The sequence below is a fragment of the Puma concolor genome, chromosome D4 (genome assembly GCF_028749965.1).
Source record: "Puma concolor isolate L17-30 chromosome D4, mPumCon1.1.hap2, whole genome shotgun sequence".
NCBI classification, from domain to species: Eukaryota; Metazoa; Chordata; class Mammalia; order Carnivora; family Felidae; genus Puma; species Puma concolor.
The window spans coordinates 6,589,855-6,612,235 of record NC_141679.1 but is presented as its reverse complement, the minus strand read 5'-3'; the positions used below and the strand labels follow the sequence as shown (position 1 = coordinate 6,612,235).

The following is a 22,381-nucleotide window of genomic DNA, read 5'->3' as shown; positions in this document are numbered from 1 at the left end:
ACTGCTAATGGGTAGAAATGCTGCTGGGTGATTTTGAAAGAAATAGGGAGCAAGAGGGGAAAGGGTTCCCTCTAGTGCCCCACTGGCAGAATCTAACAGGAAGCCAGCTAGTAAAGGCAAAATGTGGTGTACAGGATCCGAGTAGCAACATCACAGAAAAATACAGGAGATTTAGGGCTGAGAGCCAACAACTACTAGCCAACAAATCAAAGCAGAAATCAAAGAAGAGACCAAATCAATGAACACCAAACAAATATGTGTGAATGATTTCAGCTCATGATTTTATTGACCCGAGGGTTATTGAACAAGATGCTGGGATCAAAATCTTGACCCAGCTCTACTAACTAGGAAATAACATAAAGGAGCCTCAAAAAGTTGCTTACTCTCAAAGTATCACAGCTTCCATTCATTTTTTCCTGCTTCAGGATTGTTCTAAGGAGTCTGTAAGAAAAATGTGAGTATTGCTTCCAAATGCACAAAATCATTGCTAGCACAATTATAAATATTACAAGGTAGACATTAAACCAAAGAACAAATTTAAATCATCCTAACATACAAAATATTAAAGTGAGTAGGGACATATACAGCTATGCAAATAACACACTTGGTTATTAATCTCATACTTTTCTAATTCAGACTTTTCATGTGTGTATATCAGTATGCTAATAAACTGTACTTTTATTCTTTTTATTGTTCTCAAGGTAGCTAACTTCTAACTAGCTTGAATCTAGCTTCAGGAGTAGATTCCAATGATTCATCACTTATATGCAACACCCAGTGCTCATCCCAACAAGTGCTCTCCTCAATGCCCATCACCCACCCCCTGCCCCAACACCCTCTAGCAACCCTCACTTTGTTCTCTGTATTTGAGAGTCTCTTATGGTTTTCCCCCTCTCTTTTTATCTTATTTTTCCTTCATTTCCCCTAAGGTCATCTGTTAAGTTTCTCAAATTCCACATATGAGTAAATACGTGATATTTGTCTTTCCCTTACTGATTTACTTTGCTACTTTGCTAGTTAATAATACTATTAAAAGTATTACTTTTAATACCCTCCAGTTCCATCCACGTTGTTGCAAATGGCAAGATTTCATTCTTTTTCATCACCAAGTAGTATTCTAGTATACGTATATATCCATTCATCAGTTGATGGGCATTTGGGTTCTTTCCATAATTTGGCTATTGTTGATAGTGCTGCTATAAACATTGGGTGCATGTGCCCCTTCAAATCAGCACTCCTGTTTCTTTTGGGTAAATTCATAGTGGTGCAATTGCTGGGTCTTAGAGTAATTCTATTTTTATAATTTTAGAGGAAGTGCCACACTATTTTCCAGAGTGGCTGCACCAGTTTGCATTCCCACCAACAGCACAAGAGGGATCCTGTTTCTCCACATCCTCGCCAACATCTGTTGTTTCCTGAGTTAATTTTAGCCACTCTGATTTGATGTGAAGTGGTGTCTCAATGTGGTTTTGATTTGTATTTCCCTGATGATGAGCATCTTTTCATGTGTCTGTTAGCCATCTGGATGTTCTTCTTTGGAAAAGTGTCTATTCATGTCTTCTGCCCATTTCTTCACAGGATTATCCCTTTTATTTTGTTTTGTTGGATTGCTGAGGCTAGGACTTCCAACACTATGTTGAATAACAGTGGTGAGAGGGGACATCCCTGTCATGTTCCTAATCTCAGGGGGAAAGCTGTTATTTTTTTTCCCATGGAGGATGAGATTAGCTGTGGAACTTTCATATATGATTTTTATTATGTTAAAGTATGTTCCTTCTATCCCAGCTTTCTTGAGCGTTTTTATTAAGAAAGGATGCTGTATTTTGTCAAATGTTTTTTCTGCATCTAATGACAGGATCATATGGTTCTTATCCTTTCTTCTATGTGATGTATCACACTGATTGATTTGAGAATATTTGTGATGTATCACATATGTGATGTATCACACTGATTGATTTGAACCAGACCTGCAACCTAGGAATGAATCCCACTTGATCATGGTGAATAATTCTCTTAATATACTGTTGAATTTGAGTTGCTAGTATCTTGTTGAGAATTTCTGCATCCATGTTCATCAGGGATCTTGGACTATAATTCTCCTTTTTAATGGGGTCTTTATCTGGTTTTGGAATCAAGGTAATGCTGGCTTCATTGAATGAGTCTGGAAGCTTTCCTTTCATTTCTATTTTTTGGAATAGCTTGAGAAGAATAGGTATTAACTCTGTTTTAAATACCTGGTAGAATTCCCCTGGGAAGCTATCTGGTCCAGGACTCTTATTTGTTGGAAGATTTTTGATAACCAATTCCATTTCTTTGCAGTTATGGGTCTGTTCAAATTGTCTGTTTCCTCCCGTTTGAGTTTTGGTAGTGTGTGAGTGTCTAGGAATTCGTCCATTTCTTCTAGATTGCCCAGTTTGTTGGCATATAATTTTTCATAGTATTCTCTAATAATTGTTTGTATTTCTGTGGTGTTGATTATGATCTCTCCTCTTTCATTCATTATTTTATCTATCTGGGTCCTCTTTTCTTTTTGAGAAGTCTGGCTAGGAGTTTATCAATTTTGTACAATCTTTCAAAAAACCAGCCCTTAGATTCATTGATCTGTTCCACTGTTTTTTTTTAAATTCTATATTGTTTATTTCTGCTCTAATCTTTATTATTTCCCTTCTTCTGCTGGCTTTGGGCTTTTTTTGCTCCTTTCGGAGCTTCTAACTCCTTTAGGTGTGATGTTAGGTTGTATGTTTGGGACCTTTCTTGCTTTTTGAGATAGGTCTGAAATGCAATGCATTTTCCTCTTAGGACTGCCTTTGCTGCATCCCAAAGGGTTTGGGCTGTCATGTTTTCATTTTAATTTGCGTCCATGTATTTTTAAATTTCTTCTTTGATTTCCTGGTTAAGCCATTCATTCTTTAGTAGGATGTTCTTTAACCTCCCTGTATTTGGGGCTTTCCAGATTTTTCCTGTGGTTGATTTCAAGTTTCATAGTGTTGTGATCTGAAAATATGCATGGTATGATCTCAATCCTTTTATACTTGTTGAGGACTGTTTTGTGACCCACAAATGGAGAACGTTGCATGTACACTTGAGAAGAATGTGTATTCTGCTGCATTAGGGTGAAAAGTTCTGAAGTTTGGATGTTAAGTCCATCTGGTCCAATGTGTCATTCTGAGCCATTGTTTCCTTATTGGTTTTCTTCTTAGATGATCTGTCCATTGCTATAAGTGGGGTATTTAAGTCCTCTACAATATTGGTATTATTATCTCTACATTTGTTTATGTTTGTGATTAATTGATTTATATATTTGGATTCTTTCATGTTGGGGGCATAAACATAATTGTTAGCTCTTCTTGATATCATTAATTATGATGTATTGCCCTTCTTCATCTCTTGTTACAGTCTTTGTTTTAAGTTTGTATCAGTCTAGTTTGTCTGATATAAGTATGGCTACTCTGGCTTTCTTTTGACATCTAGTAGCGTGATAGATGGTTCTGCATCCCCTCACTTTCAGTTTGCAGGTATCTGTTGTTGGGTATTTGGCTACTCGATCCACTGGTCAGTCTTTGCAAAGTTCCTGCTTGCTCATTGTGGTGGATTGTTTGGACCTTCCACCAGGTGTGCTTTGATTTGTTTGTTTTAGTAACCCTGGAAAAAAGGAAAGTGTGTGTGGGGGGGGGGGGAGGGGGGAACCTGATACCATACAAAGAGAAAAATGAAAGGGGTGGGAAAAAAAAGACCAAGCAGAGCATCAAAGAAACTATAAGGCTTAATCCAGAGAGAGAGAAAGGAAAATAAAGGAGATATAGAAAAGGTGCAAAAAGAATAGGGTAAAAATGCTTGATTAAACAAACAAAACAGAGAAATATATATATATATATATATACAATATGTGTGTGTGTGTGTGTGTGTGTGTGTGTGTGTGTATAGGAATTAACCAAAAATCAAGTCAGAAACTATGAACCTTATTCCAAAGGAAATAAGAAGGTAGAAAGAAAAAGAGAAGAAAAAAAAAAAAAAAAAGGCAAGCCGACTAACATACAAAACCACAGGTTAGTTGTCTGTTGGTGCCTGGGACCGTGGCTGTGCTGGTCTGGAGGAGAGGCTGTCTGTTCACTCATTGTCAGTCTCGCTCTAGTAGATAAGCAGTTGCCAGGCACGGAGGGGCAGGGTTTAGTGTTAAAGGTCCCACCTCCACTGGGGGCCGCTGTATCGTTCGCTGAAGCCCCACCTGTTGGTGATGGGGAGAACAATGGCTATGGTGACACCCCAGTCTCTCCTCCCCAGACCTGTTATCTTGAACCATGTTGTTCAGGCAGCCCTCCCCGAATAGTGGCAGTCAGCTTGCCCTGCTCTGTGGTCCCCCACCTGTCCTAGGCGCTGGGCTGGAATTCAAAACCCTATGTCTCAAAGGGCCCTGCACCTGGCAGATTCTGTTCTGCCATAGCACCACTCAGCCTTGCTGATCAAAGGCCTAAAGGGGCGCCTGGGTGGCTTAATCGGTTAAGCGGGCCGACTTCGACTCAGGTCATGATCTCACAGTTTGTGAGTTTGAGCCCCGTGTTAGGCTCCGTGCTGACAGTTTGGACCCTGGGAACCTGCTTCCGGTTCTGTGTCTACCTCTCTCTCTGCCCCTCCCCCGCTCATGCTCTGTCTTTCAAAAATGAATAAATGTTTAAAAAATTAAAAAAAAAAAAAAGAAGGCCTTTGGCTGGTGCCTGCAGGGTCTTTTATCCTTGGGGAGGCAATAAACCCTGTTCCCACAGTACTCAAGAAAGGAAACTGTTCTCTCCCAGTGTGCCCCTGAGATCGTTACTGCACCCCGGGCCAGCTCCCTCCCCACCAGAAATGTGCTCACAAGGTGGGCTGAAAACTCCAATCTTCAGCTCCTGAAGCTATTTGCAAAATAGAAACTGGCACTCTCCGTATTCCCCGCTCCCCAGTCCCTGGTCCAGAGAGGTTTTTCTCTTGTACTAGCACAATACCACACTTCCACGGCCTGTCTCTTTTGTGTCTCCACAGAAGGGGTTCCCTTCCCTTTGTGCCTACACCGTTTTAGCTCTAATTCATATACTCACACCTCTGTCCCGGCCAAGCTGTCTCCCTCCACCTGTGGAGATCTGTCACTCCACAGATTGATTTCCTGGATGTTCCAAGTGATCTGACCTCAACATAGCTGTGTTTGAGGGCTGAGGGAAATCCTGGTTCCCTATTCTCTGCCATCTCAACTCCTCTGTCTCCTGTATTTTTGTTCTTACACTATAAGGACAGACCTATAATTCAAACTGGACTCAAGTGCATCGCTGCGTTTTGGTCTGAGCATAGGCAATTCTTGCTGTTGCATTTTCATCTAATGCTCAGAAGACTTAATCCACCACTAAACCATGATGTGATCTGTCATTTTGTATCTAAACAGGTGGCTCCCCATATTTAGAAAGGTAACTGAATGTAGACTACCCAGGAACTGTTCAAAAAGTTCAGACATATTTATTAATGCATTATAAGTGTATATGATATAAATACGCGTGAAAAAGAACCTTTGTCCTAAGAAATAACAGCACCAAATAGGAATAAAAAATTTAATTGTAAAGAACATTACAGTACATATTTGAGAAACTGAGAAATATTTCAAATGATGCTTACTTCCTAATTAACGGTGGAAAGTTAAGAATTCCAATTTGGATTCTATGGATTAAGTTTTTCTCTGATTTGTACCATTAAAAATATTTCACATGTGGACAAAGAGTGGAAAAAATACACCAAAAACTTCGTGTTATAACATCATATTGAGTTGAGATATGCAAGCACATAAATATAGGATTTCAACAATACTCTATAGGACTTTTACCAGTGGTTCTTGACCTTTAACCGACATCAGAATGAGCTGGAGGGCCTGTAACAATGCAGGTTGCTGTGCCCCACACCCAGAGTTTCTGATTCAGTAGTTTTGGGGTGGGACTTGAGACCTGCATTTCTAACAGGTTCCCAGGGGATGCTAACACTGCCAACTAGGTCAGCACTCTATTCTGACCAAGCCAAAAGGGAGTATCACATTATATCAGTACCTTCACAGCAAAGACATAGTATCCTGGAGAGATTTGTGTAATCTCGAGACATTCACTGAACTCTCTTTAAGTCCTCAATAGAAACTTTCTGACCAATTACTATAATAAAACTCAAGGAATTAAAAGTGTACCTACTATTGCAGTATAAGAGCTCCTACTAGGAGTGGTAGTTGGTTAGTTATTTTTAACGTGGTCGGACAGATGTCCTGGCATACTGGAGTGAGCCTAATGGTCATGGGCGTCAGTCTGTATGTCATACAGATGGAATGCGGAACATTCCATAAGCCATTTAAATGCAGCCTGAGAGAGTTTCAAGCACAATGACAAGCATGAACAGATAATTCTTAAGGTGTCTACATGGATCATGCCACCGCCAGTAAGATCTTCTTCAAATATAAAAATATATGAAAAATAGGGGTTACCAAAGAAAATACCAAGATTCCTATTAACACAGAAAGTATTAAGTGCCTGCAAGTACATTCAGATGGTATTCACAGCAAAGAACCTACAAGGACAATGACCAAAAATAAAGTAAATATATTAAGCTTTTATTAAGTGAGTATCATTCCTATGATGGTTAGTATATTTCAGTCACAACTGATGGTGCATGTTTCTGTAAGTTTTTATAATCAATATATGGAAAGCATGCAATGCTGAGTTCTTCTTTGGTGCATCCTTTAAGACAACACTTTTCTGAGTATCCCCTGCGCTTTCTTTGGGGATGGTTCCCCCAAAACACACTGCTTAAGGTTTTAATTTTGTTTCTGTTTATCTTCCGAAATTCTAAGATCTCATGAATATATTGATTGATATCTTGTGATGAGGACAATTTTCTTGTCTTCTCTGGTGGCAAGTTGGCCCTTTTATATCTGTACTCAGGCAGTGACATCTCCAAACTGTTTATGGCTTCTTCCTCAGAGGCAGAAGTAGAAACTGTTGAGAGACAAGAAGAAAATCCTACCTTGTTAAAATCATCCTTTAGCTGAAAAAATTAATAATACTAGAATACTAAAGTCTGCTAATTATTAAAAAGAATCACATTTTAAATAATAAAATGGTTTTCGAAAGCAATATATGTATTTCAACTAAAACAGCTGTAGGTAGTATTTTCCTACAAAAAAGCTTAGAAACCTTTACACGTTTTTTATGCAAAAACATTTTTTATTGAGATATCAGTCGCATGTAAAGTCACATATGAATTCAGTATTTTGAAGCATACAATTCAGTGTTTTTTTTTTTAAATATTTTTTTTTTCAACGTTTATTTATTTTTGGGACAGAGAGAGACAGAGCATGAACGGGCGAGGGGCAGAGAGAGAGGGAGACACAGAATCGGAAACAGGCTCCAGGCTCTGAGCCATCAGCCCAGAGCCCGATGCGGGGCTCGAACTCACGGACTGCGAGATCGCGACCTGGCTGAAGTCGGACGCTTAACCGACTGCGCCACCCAGGCGCCCCCAATTCAGTGTTTTTTAGTGTATTCACAAGGTTATGCAACCATCGCCACTGTCTAATTCCAGAACATTTGTATCACTCTAAAAAGAAGCCCCATACCCATTAGCAGTCACCATTTCCTTCTTCCTCCAGCCCCTGGCAATCACTAAGCTACTCTTCGTTTCTAAGGATTTGCCTATTTTGGAAATGAAATCATACCACATGTGGCCATTTATGTCTGATTTCTTTCACTGAGCAAAATGTTTTCAAGGTTTATCCATGTTGCAGCATGTATCAGCATTCTCTTTCTTTTATGACTGAATAGTTTTCCATTGTATGGATATACCACATTTTGTTGATCCATTTATCAGTTGATGGACATTTGGGTTGTTTCCACCTTTTGGCTATTATGAATACTGCTGCTATGAATATTCACATATAAGATTTTGTTTCAATGTATGTCTGTAATTCTCTTGGGTGTATACCTAGTAGTACAACTGCTCGATCATACAGTAAATTTGTTTAACTTTCTGAGAAACCACCGAACTGTTTTCACAGTATCTACACTATTTTACAGAGCTACCATTGATATACTAGGGTTCCAGTTGTTCCACACCCTCATCAACATTTGGCATTTTCCATTTTTGATTATAGTCATCCTAGTGAGATGTGAGGTGGTGCCTGCTGTTGCTTTGATTTGCATTTACCTAATGACTAATGATGTTGAGCATCTTGTCATGTGCTTATTGTATATCCTTTTTGTAGAAATGTCTATTTAAACTCTTCGCCCATTTTTAACTTGGGTTACAGTAATCTCCTCTTATCAGCAATTTCTCTTTCCCTGGTTTCAGTTACCTGTAGTCAACTGTGGTCTGGAAGCAGATGACCCTCCTTCTGACAGAGCATCAAAAGGTCAGTAGTAGCCTGATGCTACATCACAATGCCTACATCATTTACCTCGCTTCATCTCAGCACACAGGCATTTTATCATCTCACATCATCACAAGAAGGGTAAGGACAGATAACATATTTTGAGAGAGACCACATTCACATAACTTTTATTACAGTATATTGTTTTATGTTATATTTTATTATTAAGTTCTTACTGTGCCTTATTTATAAATTAAACTTTATTGTAGGTATGTATGTATAGGAAAAAACAGCATATGTAGAGTTTGGTACTATCCTTGGTTCCGATAGCCACTGGGGGTCTTGGAGTATATCCCCTGCAGATAAAGTGGGATTGCTGTACTTGTCTTTTTATGCACATCTTATAACTAAGGGGCTAGTGGAAGCCATTTTGGTCTTTGTTGAAATACAAGGAAATGAAGTGGTGATATGCTCAATGAACTGATTGCTATTATACTGCTCTTAACTTAGTATTATTGGAAAAAATCACAATCAATCCAGAAGGTAATTATTTGGAGGCTTGTTGGATTTCCATCATTGCCCTTGCCTATCTACTATCCCTTCTAGAAGGATATATTTGCCTATAATCACGGCTGTGGAGCCAGCCCTTAGACGATCATGTTCTGAACCTCATGACTCTACCCTATAGCCACAGTTGAACAGACTGGAGATTGTTAGTACCTGACCCCAAAGAAACCAATCAACTATGGTGGCCAACAATCCATGCCATGTGAAAACATGAGCTGGCCCAATCAATTTCCTCTCTGTGAACTTACAACTAAGAAGTAATGAGAAAAAGATTAGTGAGAACCCAAACTGAAAGGGGACTGTGAAGCTTGTCATGACAAGCTAAAGCCAAAAAGGAACATAAATACTAGAGGAGAAAAGATTCAGAGAAAAAGAGAGAAAGTGGTTTTTAAAGTTGATGCAATTCCTTAGGCTTTCCAGAGCCTTTCCAAGTCCTTTCCTACCTCTTGTTTCTATAATAACTATATCCCCTATCATTTTTTCTTAAGGTTATTTAGATAAGTTACAGTTAGAGTCCTATTAGAACACCTTTTACTAACTTTATATATGTATATATGCATGTATTTATTTTTAAAATAGGCTCCACACCCAACATGGGGCTTGAACTCACTACCCTGAGATTACCAGTTGCATGCTCTACCAACTAAGCCACGCAGGTGCCCCACTAACTTTGTATTTAAAATGCTGAAGCTGAGGGGCGCCTGGGTGGCACAGTCGGTTAAGCGTCCGACTTCAGCCAGGTCACGATCTCACGGTCCGTGAGTTCGAGCCCCGCATCAGGCTCTGGGCTGATGGCTCAGAGCCTGGAGCCTGTTTCCGGTTCTGTGTCTCCCTCTCTCTCTGCCCCTCCCCCATTCATGCTCTATCTCTCTCTGTCCCAAAAAAATAAATAAACGTTGAAAAAAAATTTTTTTTTTTTAAATAAAATGCTGAAGCTGAATTGTGGAACATTTAAACTTTAGGATAGATATTAAAGATACTGAATAGTAAGTCATCTAAGACAGATAAATACGTGATTGATTAAAATGGGTCATAATTAACAGAGTACACAGAAGGGAGAAAGTAAATTAGGTTGTCTAGGCACATTGAAGGAAGAGCTTCCTGTTGGGATGTGCCAGGTTCTGTCACTCAAAGAGTGAAGAAAAAACAAGAAGAAGGAAACTCTTTCACGAGTAAAGGCAGCTAAAGACTAGTCAATGAACTACATGTCAAATTGGGGAGGGAATTTAAGGAGAAACAAGCTGTACTCACCAGAAAGCAAGAAAGGTTAACATGAGCATTCAGATAAATGGATTTGAAAAAAGAGTAACAGAGGGGGCCCAAATAGTGAAAAGGTAAGAAATCAGTGAAATACAAAACCCAAACACTGTGTTTAGAAACCCAAAACGGGTTCTTTAAAAGGATTAATAGATACAACTCTAGCCAGACTAATCAAGAAAAAAGAGTTGAAACGGACAACAAAAAAGAACAATAGTTGTGTTTTTTAAATAAGTGAATATGAGGAATGCTTATACATTTAAAAATCAAGATGAAATGGATGAATCACGAGAAAAATATGAGATGCCTTAACTGGCACAGAAAACTTAGAAAGACAGACATGGGTGGTTTTAGAAGTAGGTTCTACCTGCTTTTCAGGAACAGTAAATTCTTTTTTTTTTTTTTTTTTAATTTTTTTTTTCCAACGTTTATTTATTTTTGGGACAGAGAGAGACAGAGAATGAACGGGGGAGGGGCAGAGAGAGAGGGAGACACAGAATTGGAAACAGGCCCCAGGCTCTGAGCCATCAGCCCAGAGCCCGACGCGGGGCTCGAACTCACGGACCGCGAGATCGTGACCTGGCTGAAGTCGGACGCTTAACCGACTGCGCCACCCAGGCGCCCCAGGAACAGTAAATTCTAATCATATACAGGTTGTTCCAGGAAAAGAGGAAAAAGGCAAAACCTGGCCAGCATCTTTTGTGAACCTAGTGTATGCTTTATTCCAAAACTGGATAAGAGCAACACGATTTAAAAAACAACAACACATGAGCCTATTTACTTATAAATGTTTATGTGGAAGTCCTAAATGAGATATTAGTTAACTGAATCCATACACATATTTTACAAACATATTAAGAAAGTGTTTATTCCAGAAATTCAAAGATAGGTCAATACCCTAAAAATATAGCAATGCAATTTACCAAATTACTAAGCCCCCTACTCACTCTCAGTTGGGTTTGCTTTCTACTTAAAAGAAAAGGAAAGCAATCATAAGAGACTTGCATTTGGTTCCTTCACCATTTTTTTTTACTCACCTTTACAGCCTGTACCCATACATTCTGCCTTCCTACTGGTTTACACAGGTGAGCTATGCACTCTAAAGCCAGTTCCTCCATTTATGGACTGGATCTCATCTCCTCTCACCACTCCAGCAATGCTGTTCTACATCCTTCATCATCAACGCTTCATGCCTATTGAATATGCCTATAAGCACACAAAATGTTATTTCTCCCACTTAAAAAAGCCAAAACCATATCTCCTGGCCTTGCTTACCTTGCCAGTTACCATGGCAAAACTCCTTCATAGTGTTCTATTATTTGTTCATTCCTTTTCTCTCATTCTGCCTTAAACCCTCTCTAATCAGGCTTTTCCTGCATTGCTGCACCAAACTTCTCTTTTGAGGGTCACAAATGATCTCTCTGTTGCTAAATTCAACAGCCAATTCTCATCTGACTCACTTTCTTCACTTGGTTTCCAGGACACCACCTTCTCTCTTCTTTCCACCTATTTGTTCCTTTTCTGTCTCCTTTGCAAATATTTCCTCTTCAGCTTTTTAATCTTGATCCCCTAGGGCTCAGTCCTTGGTACTCTTTTCTATTTACACCTCTTCTCTTGGTGATCTCATCCAGTCTTATGGCTCTAAAAATCATCTATGTACCTATGATTCCTAAATTCCTATCTTCAAGTAAGATTTTTTTCCAACTCCCAGATTCTTATGTCCTACTTCCTTCCTACTCACTGTCTCCACTTCAGTGTCTCAAAGTCAACATGCACCAAACTGAACTACTGATAGTCTTCTAGACCTGTTCCACGTGAGGCCTTTATTATCTCAGTTGATAGAAACCCTATGCTTCCAGGTGTTCAAAGCAAAAATTCTGGGATCATATTTCAAAAAAATTATTGGGGGGCAGCGGGGTGGCTTAGTAAGTTAAGCGTCCTACTCTTGATTTTTGGCTCAGGTCGTGATCTCATGGTTCTTGGGATCGAACGCCATGTTGGGCTCTGTTTGACAGCATGGAGTCTGCTTGGGATCCTGTCTCCTCTGTCTCTGTCCCTCCTCTGGTGTCTGTCTCTCTCTCTCTCTCTATCAAAATAAATAAATAAACATTTAACAAATTATATTGGAATCATTCTTGAATTCTCTTTTTTCTCATAGTTTACATAGAATCTGCTCAAGTATATCTGGAATGAAACAACTTCCAGTACCTCCACGGCTACCATCTCATCCAGCAGCTATCTCTAATACCGCACCCTGCAAAGCAGGGCTCTGCTTCTAATCCTGCCTCCCTACAACCTGTCCTCAACACAGTAGCCAGAGTGATCCCTTTAAAATGCCAATTAATGTCATTCTTCTGCTTGAAAGCCTTTACTCAGAGTAAAGCCAAAATCCTTAAGATTGGTCTACACAATTGCCCTAGGCCTGCCCAGTACCTCTCCCTCTGCTCTAGCCACACTAGCCTTGCTGTTTCCTGCATAAACGGGGCAGAGACGTATTTACTCTGCTCTTTCCTCTGCCTAAACACCCTTTCCCCAGCTGTCTGCTTGCCTGAATCTTTTACCTCCTCCTTTCTCAAACCTCACCTTATCAATGAGCCCTGACATGACTACACTATTTAATCCTATAACCCACCCTCCAGCTGCCCTCACTCCTGATCTCCCTTATTATCCTCCTTCACTCTTTATTTTTCTATAGCTCTTTTTACCTCTGAATATTTACTCATTTATTATGTTCACTTCCTACACAAGCTCCATGAGGCCAGACATCTTTGCTTTGTTCACTTATATATCCCAAGTGCCTGGCACTTAGCAGGTACCCAAGAAGTATTTAATGAATTAATTAGTAAAAGAAAAATCATATTAATATGCAAAATGATGTCCCCCAAAAGGCCTTAAAAAAGTTCAGCTCTACTTTTAGTGATTAAAAAAATAGCAACTCCTTTATCTTGGTGGAGATTATAGAACATAAACCTATAAACATTATACCTAATGGAGATATTTAAATTCATTCCCCTTTAAAATTGGGAACATGACAAGACATCACACTATTACTACTACTTAACAGCACTACAGGACCTGGCTAATGCTAGAAGGAAAAAAAAAAAAAAAAAGACTGGTGTAAGGTTTAGAAAGGAAGTGACAAAACTATCATTTGTAATTGATAGAATCATCTATAGAAACAAACTCTTAGAACTATGAAGATAGTTCTGCATAATTACTGAATAAAGATCAACCTGTAAAAATCCTTTGCATTTTTCTAACCAAAAAGCACTCACAAAAATACAATTAGCAAGTATTTACAATAGCAACAAAACAAAGTATTAAGGATTATACAATATGGAAAGTCTCTCCTGAGAAAACTTTAAAATTCTAATGATAGAATATGAAAATATTCCACACTTACTTTAAAAACTTTGTGTGTTTATTTTTGAAAGAGAGAAAGAGAGACAGAGCGTGAGTGGGGGAGGGGCAGAGAAAGAGGGAGACACAGAATCCGAAGCAGGCTCCAGGCTCCAGGCTGTCAGCACAGAGCCTGATGTGGGGCCTGAGCCCACGAGCTTGAGGTTATGACCTGAGCTGGAGTCAGATGCTCAACAGACTGAGCCACCCAGGCACCCCATGCTTACTTTATTTTAAAAAGATATAAATCTTCTTCAAATTAATCTATATATTCTATGCATCTCAATTAAAATTACACATGGATTTTAATTTTATTTTTTTATTATACTATGCTCACCACAAGTATAGCTACCATATAGCACCATACAATGCTGTTACAATGTCATTGACTGTATTTCCTAGGCTGTACCTTTTATTCCCATGACTTAGTCATTCCAAAACGGGGAGCTTCTATCTCCCACTCCCTTTTACTGATTTTGCCCATTCTCTCCACATCCTTTTCCTCTGGCAACCATCAGTTTCTTCTCTGCATTTATAGGTCTGATTCTATTTTTGTTTATTCATTTATTTTTGTTTATTCATTTGTTTATTCATTTATTCATTTGTGTATTCATTTTGTTTATTCATGTTCACTGGAATCATGTGGTATTTGTCTTTCTGAGTCTGACTTATCTCACTTAGCATAATACCCTCCAGGTCTATCTAGGTTGTCACAAATAGCAAGATCTCATCCTTTTTATGGTTACATAATATTCGTGTGTGTGTGTGTGTGTGTGTGTGTGTGTATGTGTGCGTGTGTGTGTGTATACCACTTTTTCTTTGTCCACTCATCTATCAGTAGACACTTGGGTTGTTTCCATTTCTTGGTTATTGTAAATAATGCTACAATAAACATAAGGGCACATATAACTTTTTGAACTAGTGTTTTTTGTTTTTTTTGGGTAAATACCCATAAGTGAAATTACTGAATCATACGGTATTTCTATTTTTAATTTTGAGGAACTCCATACTGTTTTTCACAGTGGTTATACCAATTTACATTCCCACCAACAGTGCAGAAGAGTTCCTTTTTCTTCACATCCTTACCAACACCTGTTATTTCTTGTCTTTTTGTGTTTTTTTAAAGTTTATTTTTGAGAGAGAGAGTGGGGTGGGGCAGAGGAAGAGAGGGAGAGAGAGAATCCCAAGCAGGCTCTGTGTTGTCAGCATAGGGCCTGATGCAGGCTTGAGCCCACAAACCATGAGATCATGACCTGAGCCAAAATCAAGAGTCAGGCACTCAACCAACAGAGCCACCCACGCACCCCTCTTGTCTTTCTGATTTTAGCTATTCTGATAGGTGTGAGATGACATCTCATTGTGGTTTTGATTTGCATTTCCCTGATGATTAGTGATGTTGAGCATCTTCTAATGTGTCTGTTGGCCATATGTCTTCTTTGGGAAAATATCTATTCAGGTCCTCTGGCCATTTTTAAATTGTTTATTTTTTTTGGTGTTGGGTTGTCTAAGTTCTTTCTATTTTTTGACTATCAACCCCTTATCAGATATATCATTTGCAAATATCTTCTCTCATTAAGTAGGTTGCCATTTTGTTTTGTTGATGATTTCCTTTGCTGTGCAAAAGTTTTTATTTTGGTGAAGTCCCAATAGTTTATTTTTGCTTTTGCAAAAATATTTTGCTTGCCTTAGGAGACAGATCTAGAAAAATGTTCCTCTGGCTGATATTAAAGAAATTACTGCCTGTTCTCTTCTAGGAGTTTTAAGGTTTTAGGTCTCACATTTAGGTCTTTAATCCATTTAGAATATATTTTTGTGTATGGTCCAATTTCATTCTTTTGCAGGTAGCTGTCTAGTTTTCCCAGCACAATTTACTGAAGAGACTATCTTTTCCCCATTGTATATCTTTCTTCCTTTCTCATAGATTGACCATATAGGTATGGGTTTATTTCTGGGCTTTCTAGCTTGTTTTTATATTGATCTATGTGTCTATTTTTCTGCCATTCTGTTTTGAAACCATACTGTTTTGATTACTATAGTTTTGTAGTATATTTTGAAATCTGGAATTGTAATTCCTCCTGCTTTATTCTTCTTTCTCAAGGCTGCTTTGGCTATTTTTTTTTTTTTTTTTTTTGTGGTTCCATAAAAATTTTAGTGTTATTTGTTCTAGTTCTGTGAAAAATGCTGTTGATATTTTGATAGTAATTGCACTGAATCTATAGATTGCTTTGGGTAGTATGTACATTTAAAAAATATTAATTCTGCCAATCCATGAGCATGGAATATCTCTCCATTTGTTTGTGTCATCTTCAATTTCTTTCATCAATGTTTTTATAATTTTCAGAACGTAGGCCTTTCACCTCCTTGGTTCAGTTTATTACAAGATATTTTATTCCTTTTGGTGCAAAACTAAATGGGGTTGTTTTCTTAATTTCTCTTTCTGCTACTTCATTATTAGTGCATAGAGACACTACCAATTCTGTACATTAATTTTGTACCCTGCAACTTTACTGAATTTATTTATTACTTCTAATAGTTTTTTTGGTGGTGTCTTTAGAGTTTTCTATGTATGGTATCATGTCATCTGCAAATAGTGACAGTTTATCTTCTTCCTTACTAATATGGATGGCTCTTATTTCTTTTTCTTGTCTGATTTCTGTGGCTAGGACTTCCAGTACTATTTTGAATTAAAGTGGTGAGAGTGGGCATCCATTTCTTATTCCTGATGTTAGAGGAAAGTCTCTCAGTTTTTCGCAATTGAGTCTGAAGTTAGCTCTGGGTTTTTCATACATGGCCTTTACTATGTTGAGGTATGTTCCCTCTAAATCCATATTGTTGAGAGTCTTTATCATAAACGGATGTTGAATTTTGTCAAAATATTTTTCTGCATCTGTTGAGATGATCACAATTTTTATCCTTCATTTTATTCATGTATCATGTTGAATGATTTGCAAATACCGAATCATCTTTGAATTCCCAGAATAAATCTCATTTGATTGTGGTGGGTGATCCTTTTAAGTATTGTTGAATATGGTTTGCTAATATTTTGTTGAGGCAGACAGATTTTTTTTTAATGCTTATTTATTTTTTTAGGGGGTGGGGCAGAGGATCCAAAGCAGGCTCTGAGCTGACAGCAGAGAACCCCATGTGGGACTCGAACTCACAAACTGTGAGATCATAACGTGAGCTGAGACCTTATGGTTAACTGACTGAGCAACCAGGCACTCCTTGGAAGATGGATTTTTTAAAAAAATTCAGTACACTTACTCTTAAATATATAGGGAAGAATAAAGGTGGAGAATTAGCTTAGTGAATCTTAAGAGAAAAAAAACAACAACATTGGAGATGTGCCCTCCTATAAATGACATCCTACAGAGTCATATCATTAAAAACAGTATAGTAATTGTACGAGGTCAAACAAAAAGACCAATTAAATAGACTAGGAAAACTCGGGCAAACAATAAACAATAAAGGTGAGTCTAGAAGTCAATGGGAAAAAAATTATTATATAGTAGATAGTGTTCAGAAAACTAGCTGCTTTTGTAGAGCAAAATAAGACTTCTTGAAAAAACTAAGATAGTAATCCTAGCCATAACAGACACAGTGGTCTCCAGAAGAATTAAGAACCTAATGTGAAAAGTAAATCTATAAAGTTGGACACTTAACTGACTGAGCTACCCAAGCGCCCCCCAAAAAGTTTTTTTGATATCAGTGCACCAAACTATCTTTCTCTATGTCAGAGTCAAATGTATCATCAGAAGATTAAAATTGTTGGTAACTGCCTTGATCTAACATAGAAATGTGTCCTGCTAGTACAAGTTACAGTTAATCAACTTTTCAAGTCACATTCAAATGCAAAAGAAATGGCATAATTATACATTCTCTATTGGGAACAGATACCTCTCTACAACTTATAATTATTCACTGGAAATTAATAGGATAGATTGTCATCTTTCCTTATAGATTAATAATTTTTAAAAATTTGGCACAAATTCAAGACAGATATATAATTTTCACTCGTGGAATTTGACAAAGAGATGAACATAGGGGAAGGGAAGGAAAAATAAGATAAAAACAGAGAGGGAGGCAAATCATAAGATACTCTTAAATATAGAGAACAAACTGAGGGTTGATGGGGGTGGGGGTGGGGGTGGGTTAAATGGGTGACAGGCACTAAGGAGGGTACTTTTTGGAATGAGCACTGGGTGTCATATGTAAGAGATGAATCATTGGGTTCTACGCCTGAAGCCAGGACTATACTGTATGTTAACTAATTTGCAAATTAAAAAAATGACACAAATTCGTATTGATAACTTAAATCCATTTTTCATTCTCCCACACATTTTAAAACAACTGTAGCTTTATTGCCACATGACATTTCCACTTCAGAAAACTGTCCTTTACATAGTTCCCACAATAACATGTTTCCATGGACATGACAGTTCTAAAACGTTGTAAGATACATTTTTATTTCCAGGATGCCTGGATGGCTCAGTCATTTGAGCATCCAGCTTCAGCTCAGGTCATGATCTCACAGTTCGTGGGTTGGAGCCCCGCCTCAGGCTCTGTGCTCACAGCTTGGAGCCTGGAGCCTGCTTGGGATTCTGTGTCTCCCTCGCTCTCTGCCCCACCCCCACTTGCACTATGACTCTCTCTCAAAAATAAACAAACATTAAAAAGTTTTTAAAAAGAAGATACATTTTTATTTCCTACAAATCTTGTTCTACTGAAGCTCCCTCCTCATTGAATTATTGGCATTTATTCCTCCAGGGAAGTGTGAATAATACCTGAAACAAAGGGGTCATTAATCAGCTCTGAGTTTTAAAGTTACTCTGAAAAAATTTAATAGCCTTGGGGCACCTGGGTGGCTCAGTCAGTTGAGCATCCAACTTCGGCTCAGGTCATGATCTCGGGGTTTGTGGGTTCGAGCCCCACGACGGGCTCTGTGCTGACAGCTCGGAGCCTGGAGCCTGCTTCGGATTCTGTGTCTCCCTCTCTCTCTCTGCCCCTCCACCGCTCAATTGTGTCTCTCAAAAATAAACATTAAAAACACTTAAATAAATAAATAACCAACTCCAGCTTGGATGTCTGAACGTAAAATTTTGACTATAATATAGGTAGTGGGAGCATCAGGCATCTCTGGGAGTTTGCAAAAATGTAGACTGTCAGGACCTCCCCCAAGCCCCTCCTGAATGAGAACCTGTATGTTCACAGTTTTTGTTCCCCAGGTGAAGCATATGCATGTTAAAGTGTGAGAATCACTGAATTAGAGTACAAGTGGAAGGCTGGGGAGAGACCCTTCTTCCATTATAAGAGCAAAATAAAGTGAGTTTACATTAGGTAGGTTTGGTGGTAGAAAATGATCAAGATTCAGTCTGATAGTTTCTGCTATTTCTTTCAAAGTTTTCATCCCCTTAGCAGCAATAGGAAGAATGGGATGAGTTCTGTTCATTCATTTATTAAATAAGAAGTTAACAAGCACCTATGATGTGGGAGGCAACTTAATTTGTTTCAGTCATCCACAGGAAGGTGTTTTTTTGGCATGATAGTCCGTTTAGTTCCTTAATTTTAGAAATCTTGCCTGTAGCAAAATTTGTCCAAATCAAATTAATTACTTTAAAGGCAATAATTTCAATGACACTGTGCTATCGACAGCCTACACATAAAGTGCATTTTCTTTTATTTAAAAAAAAAATTTTTTTTTTTAACATTTATTTATTTTTGAGACAGAGAGAGACAGAGCATGAACGGGGGAGGGTCAGAGAGAGGGAGACACAGAATCTGAAACAGGCTCCAGGCTCTGAGCTGTCAGCACAGAGCCCGACGCGGGGCTCGAACCCACAGCCCTCACGGACCGCGAGATCATGACCTGAACTGAAGTCGGCCGCTGAACCGACTGAGCCACCCAGGCGCCCCGCAGTGCATTTTCTTTTAAAATGGCAAACCATGTTGGTACTAAAATGTACAACTACAGTTGGAGGAGAACAGTGAATCTGAAACAAGAATATTCTTCCTAAAGACTGTAAAAATATTAAGTATACATTCAGCATATATTAAGCACATACTATGTGCCAGGCCCTCTGCTAGGCATTTCAGATAAAAACATGCATGAAATAATCCCTATAATATGGTATGGTATACAGGACTGGCCTTATGGGGGTGAGACTCGTGCAGTCACACAGACCCAGTGCTTAGGAGAACTTTGCATTTTCCTTAATGCTCTATTGTCGCAGTCTTGAACGTCTCAAAAATTTTATCTTGTAATTGAAGTGTACTTAAGTATGTGAACTTTTAAGTGAAGTCTGATGGGACAATGGACCGTGTATGTGAGCAGAGGAGATACAAAAAAAGGGGTGGGGGAAGCTTTTTATTTTAGTACCTTCAATGGCCCTTTCTTGCTTTTGAATAAGGCGCCCTGTATTTCTCTTCTGCACAGGGCTGGGCAGATTATGGGGCAGGTCCTGATGATGGTTAGATAGATCTACTGTGTTAGACATTGTGGTAGATGGAAAATGGAGTAGCTATGAAAGAGTCAGCGATGACCTCACAGGGAAAATGAAACCTAAGAGTTTTTGAAAGACAAAGCTGAGTTTGCCAGGTGACAAGTGTACTCCAGAAAGGGAAAGCTAGAGAAGCAGCAGCATTCTTTTTTTTTTTTTTAATTTTTTTTTAACGTTTATTTATTTTTGAGACAGAGAGAGACAGAGCATGAACGGGGGAGGGTCAGAGAGAGAGAGGGAGACACAGAATCTGAAACAGGCTCCAGGATCTGAGCGGTCAGCACAGAGCCCGACGCGGGGCTCGAACTCACGGACCGCGAGATCATGACCCGAGCCGAAGTCAGACGCTTAACCGACTGAGCCACCCAGGCGCCCCGAGCAGCAGCAGCATTCTTACATAAATGTATAGATTTATATGTGTATATTTATTTCCTCTAAATTAAAAAAAAAAAAAGCTTCATTGTCTGCTGGCAATACATTGGCTTATAAAATTTTTTATTTTTCTCGGTACTAGGCACAAATTCCATTACCCGAGGAAGCTCACCGCCTGGTAGAGCAGATTTGGGGTAAAGAAATGTACAAGGGTGAACAACCACGCCTTTGGTTTATATTTTTACCTGGGTTTGTGCCTCTCGCCCAGGCTGGGAAAGTGGTTTGGGAGCTTTCCAACCGGTCGGAAATGAAGGTCTCAATCTTCTCGTTGGCCTGGGGAAACAGCTGAATCTTGGGGGTTTCCTCCTTCAAGAAGTGCCAGCTGACATTGCCACAGAGTTTTATTATTTCCTTCATGAGATGCCTGCCGCACAGCCTCCTAGCCCTGCTGATGTCGCTCAGCTCACGGGAGAACCGAACTAACGGGAGCCCCAGCCACAGCAGACACAGGCAGAGGAGCCGCGGCATCCCGGGGCCCCAGCAGCCGGGTCCGCTGCGCGGTGTAACTGCCTCCCGGCCGCCCGGCTCCTTCCGGCACCTGCGCTCCTGCCCACGCCCCCGCCCACCGGCGCCGCGCACGCGCACCTGGCCGGCTTCCGAGCGCGTGCGGGCCTCGCGAGAACGCTGAGGTGCAAGGCGTGAGGTGCGAGGCGGCCGCCCTGCGTGGGCTCTCAGAGCCAGGTAGGTGGCGGGCTCTAGTTCTTAAAGTCCCTTCATTCGTTTTTCTTGTCCTCCCCTGTAGAGAGACGCATCCGTGAGCCGTGGGGCGCCGGTTAACTGGTAAAATCAGAAAAGGCGTTGCTCCTTCTAGCGGAGTGCCTTTGCCGCCCTTTTGCCTGGTTGGTCCCGGGGCGTCGCTTCCTCAGAAACACGTTCTCTCGGCTCCCCGTTGGGGTGCACCTCGGTAGTTCGTTCACGTTTGTTCGTGCGCTTGTTTGATACCGTCTGCCCCCAAGCCCCCCAGCTGCGTGCGCGCATGTTTGCTTCCCCCTGTACCCCAGGGCCTGGCGCGGTGGGCGTCAGAGGTGTTGGCGCCCCCGGGCGCGCTGGAATGTGCGAGTGTGAGTTCCCCCAGCCCGATTCGGATTCCGAGCGGCCCGAGGAGAACCCCGCCCGCCCCTCCGGGAGGGCAGCTGGGATGCTAATGTGCCGCCGTCGCGAGAGATTACAGAGGATTGTCTGTTGCCAAATTGTAACAAGCCTGCGACGGGGACCCCCTACGGGGTTTGCCTTCTAAGAGTAACAGTATTTTGCTAAAGTAGGAACGGGGCGGCGGGGAAGGGCAGGCAGCGCGGTGGGTACCGGTCCTCGGTCCTTTTGGAGAAGGTTGGATTGGATAAGTGCAGTGGCTCGGGAGGATGCAGTACCGGCCAGCAGGGGGCAGTCGGGGGCCGTGCGGGAGGAGGAGTGAGCGGCCCCGGGATGCCCGGGACCCGCGCAGACCCGCACGCGCGGTCAGTGTAGACTCCCCGTCTCCCTCTCCTTTCTGCCGCCCGCCTCTGAGTCTTCATCTCCTTTCTCCCTTTTCCTTTCTCCCAGCGTTGCCCTGCTTCCCCTTGGCGTCAGGGGGCGCTGTTCAGTTAGCTGGACTCGGATTTTTTTTTTTTTTTTTTTTTTTTTTTTTTAAGATCTATGTGATTTGATTAGCACAATGTCATCACCTTCCTGGAAACACAGCGAATGTCCAAACTGTAGTGGGCCGTGAGCCCTGCGAGAACGGAAGACATTCATTAGACTGAGAGGAAGGTTTAAAGCACACAAAAAAGCCTCTCAAGCAATGTATGTCAGAACCTGGCCAATTTGGTTTATACCCCCATTCACTCGCTTTGCACTCTCTGTATCCGCGCCTTGCTTTGTGTTTCTCCAT

General features: G+C 40.3%; 1 protein-coding gene across 1 annotated transcript; it reads right to left on the bottom strand.

The window, feature by feature from the left end:
• Positions 1 to 6,586: 6,586 nt before the first annotated feature.
• On the bottom strand, positions 6,587 to 21,059 carry INSL6 (insulin like 6). The gene is made up of 2 exons (XM_025931692.2): positions 20,700 to 21,059; positions 6,587 to 6,992 (listed from the first exon to the last, which is right to left on the bottom strand). Exons 1-2 carry the CDS (start codon positions 20,980 to 20,982, stop codon positions 6,637 to 6,639), a joined length of 639 nt encoding a protein of 212 aa, XP_025787477.1. The 5' UTR covers positions 20,983 to 21,059; the 3' UTR covers positions 6,587 to 6,636.
• Between the last annotated feature and the right edge of the window lie 1,322 nt (positions 21,060 to 22,381).

Coding starts and splice junctions, on each gene's coding strand:
- INSL6 (XM_025931692.2), bottom strand. CDS start 20,982: ATGCCGCGGCTCCTCTGCCTGTGTCTGCTGTGGCTGGGGCTCCCGTTA. Junction 6,993..20,699: donor GGCGAGAGGCACAAACCCAG/GTAAAAATATAA, acceptor GTCTCTCAACAG/TTTCTACTTCTGCCTCTGAG.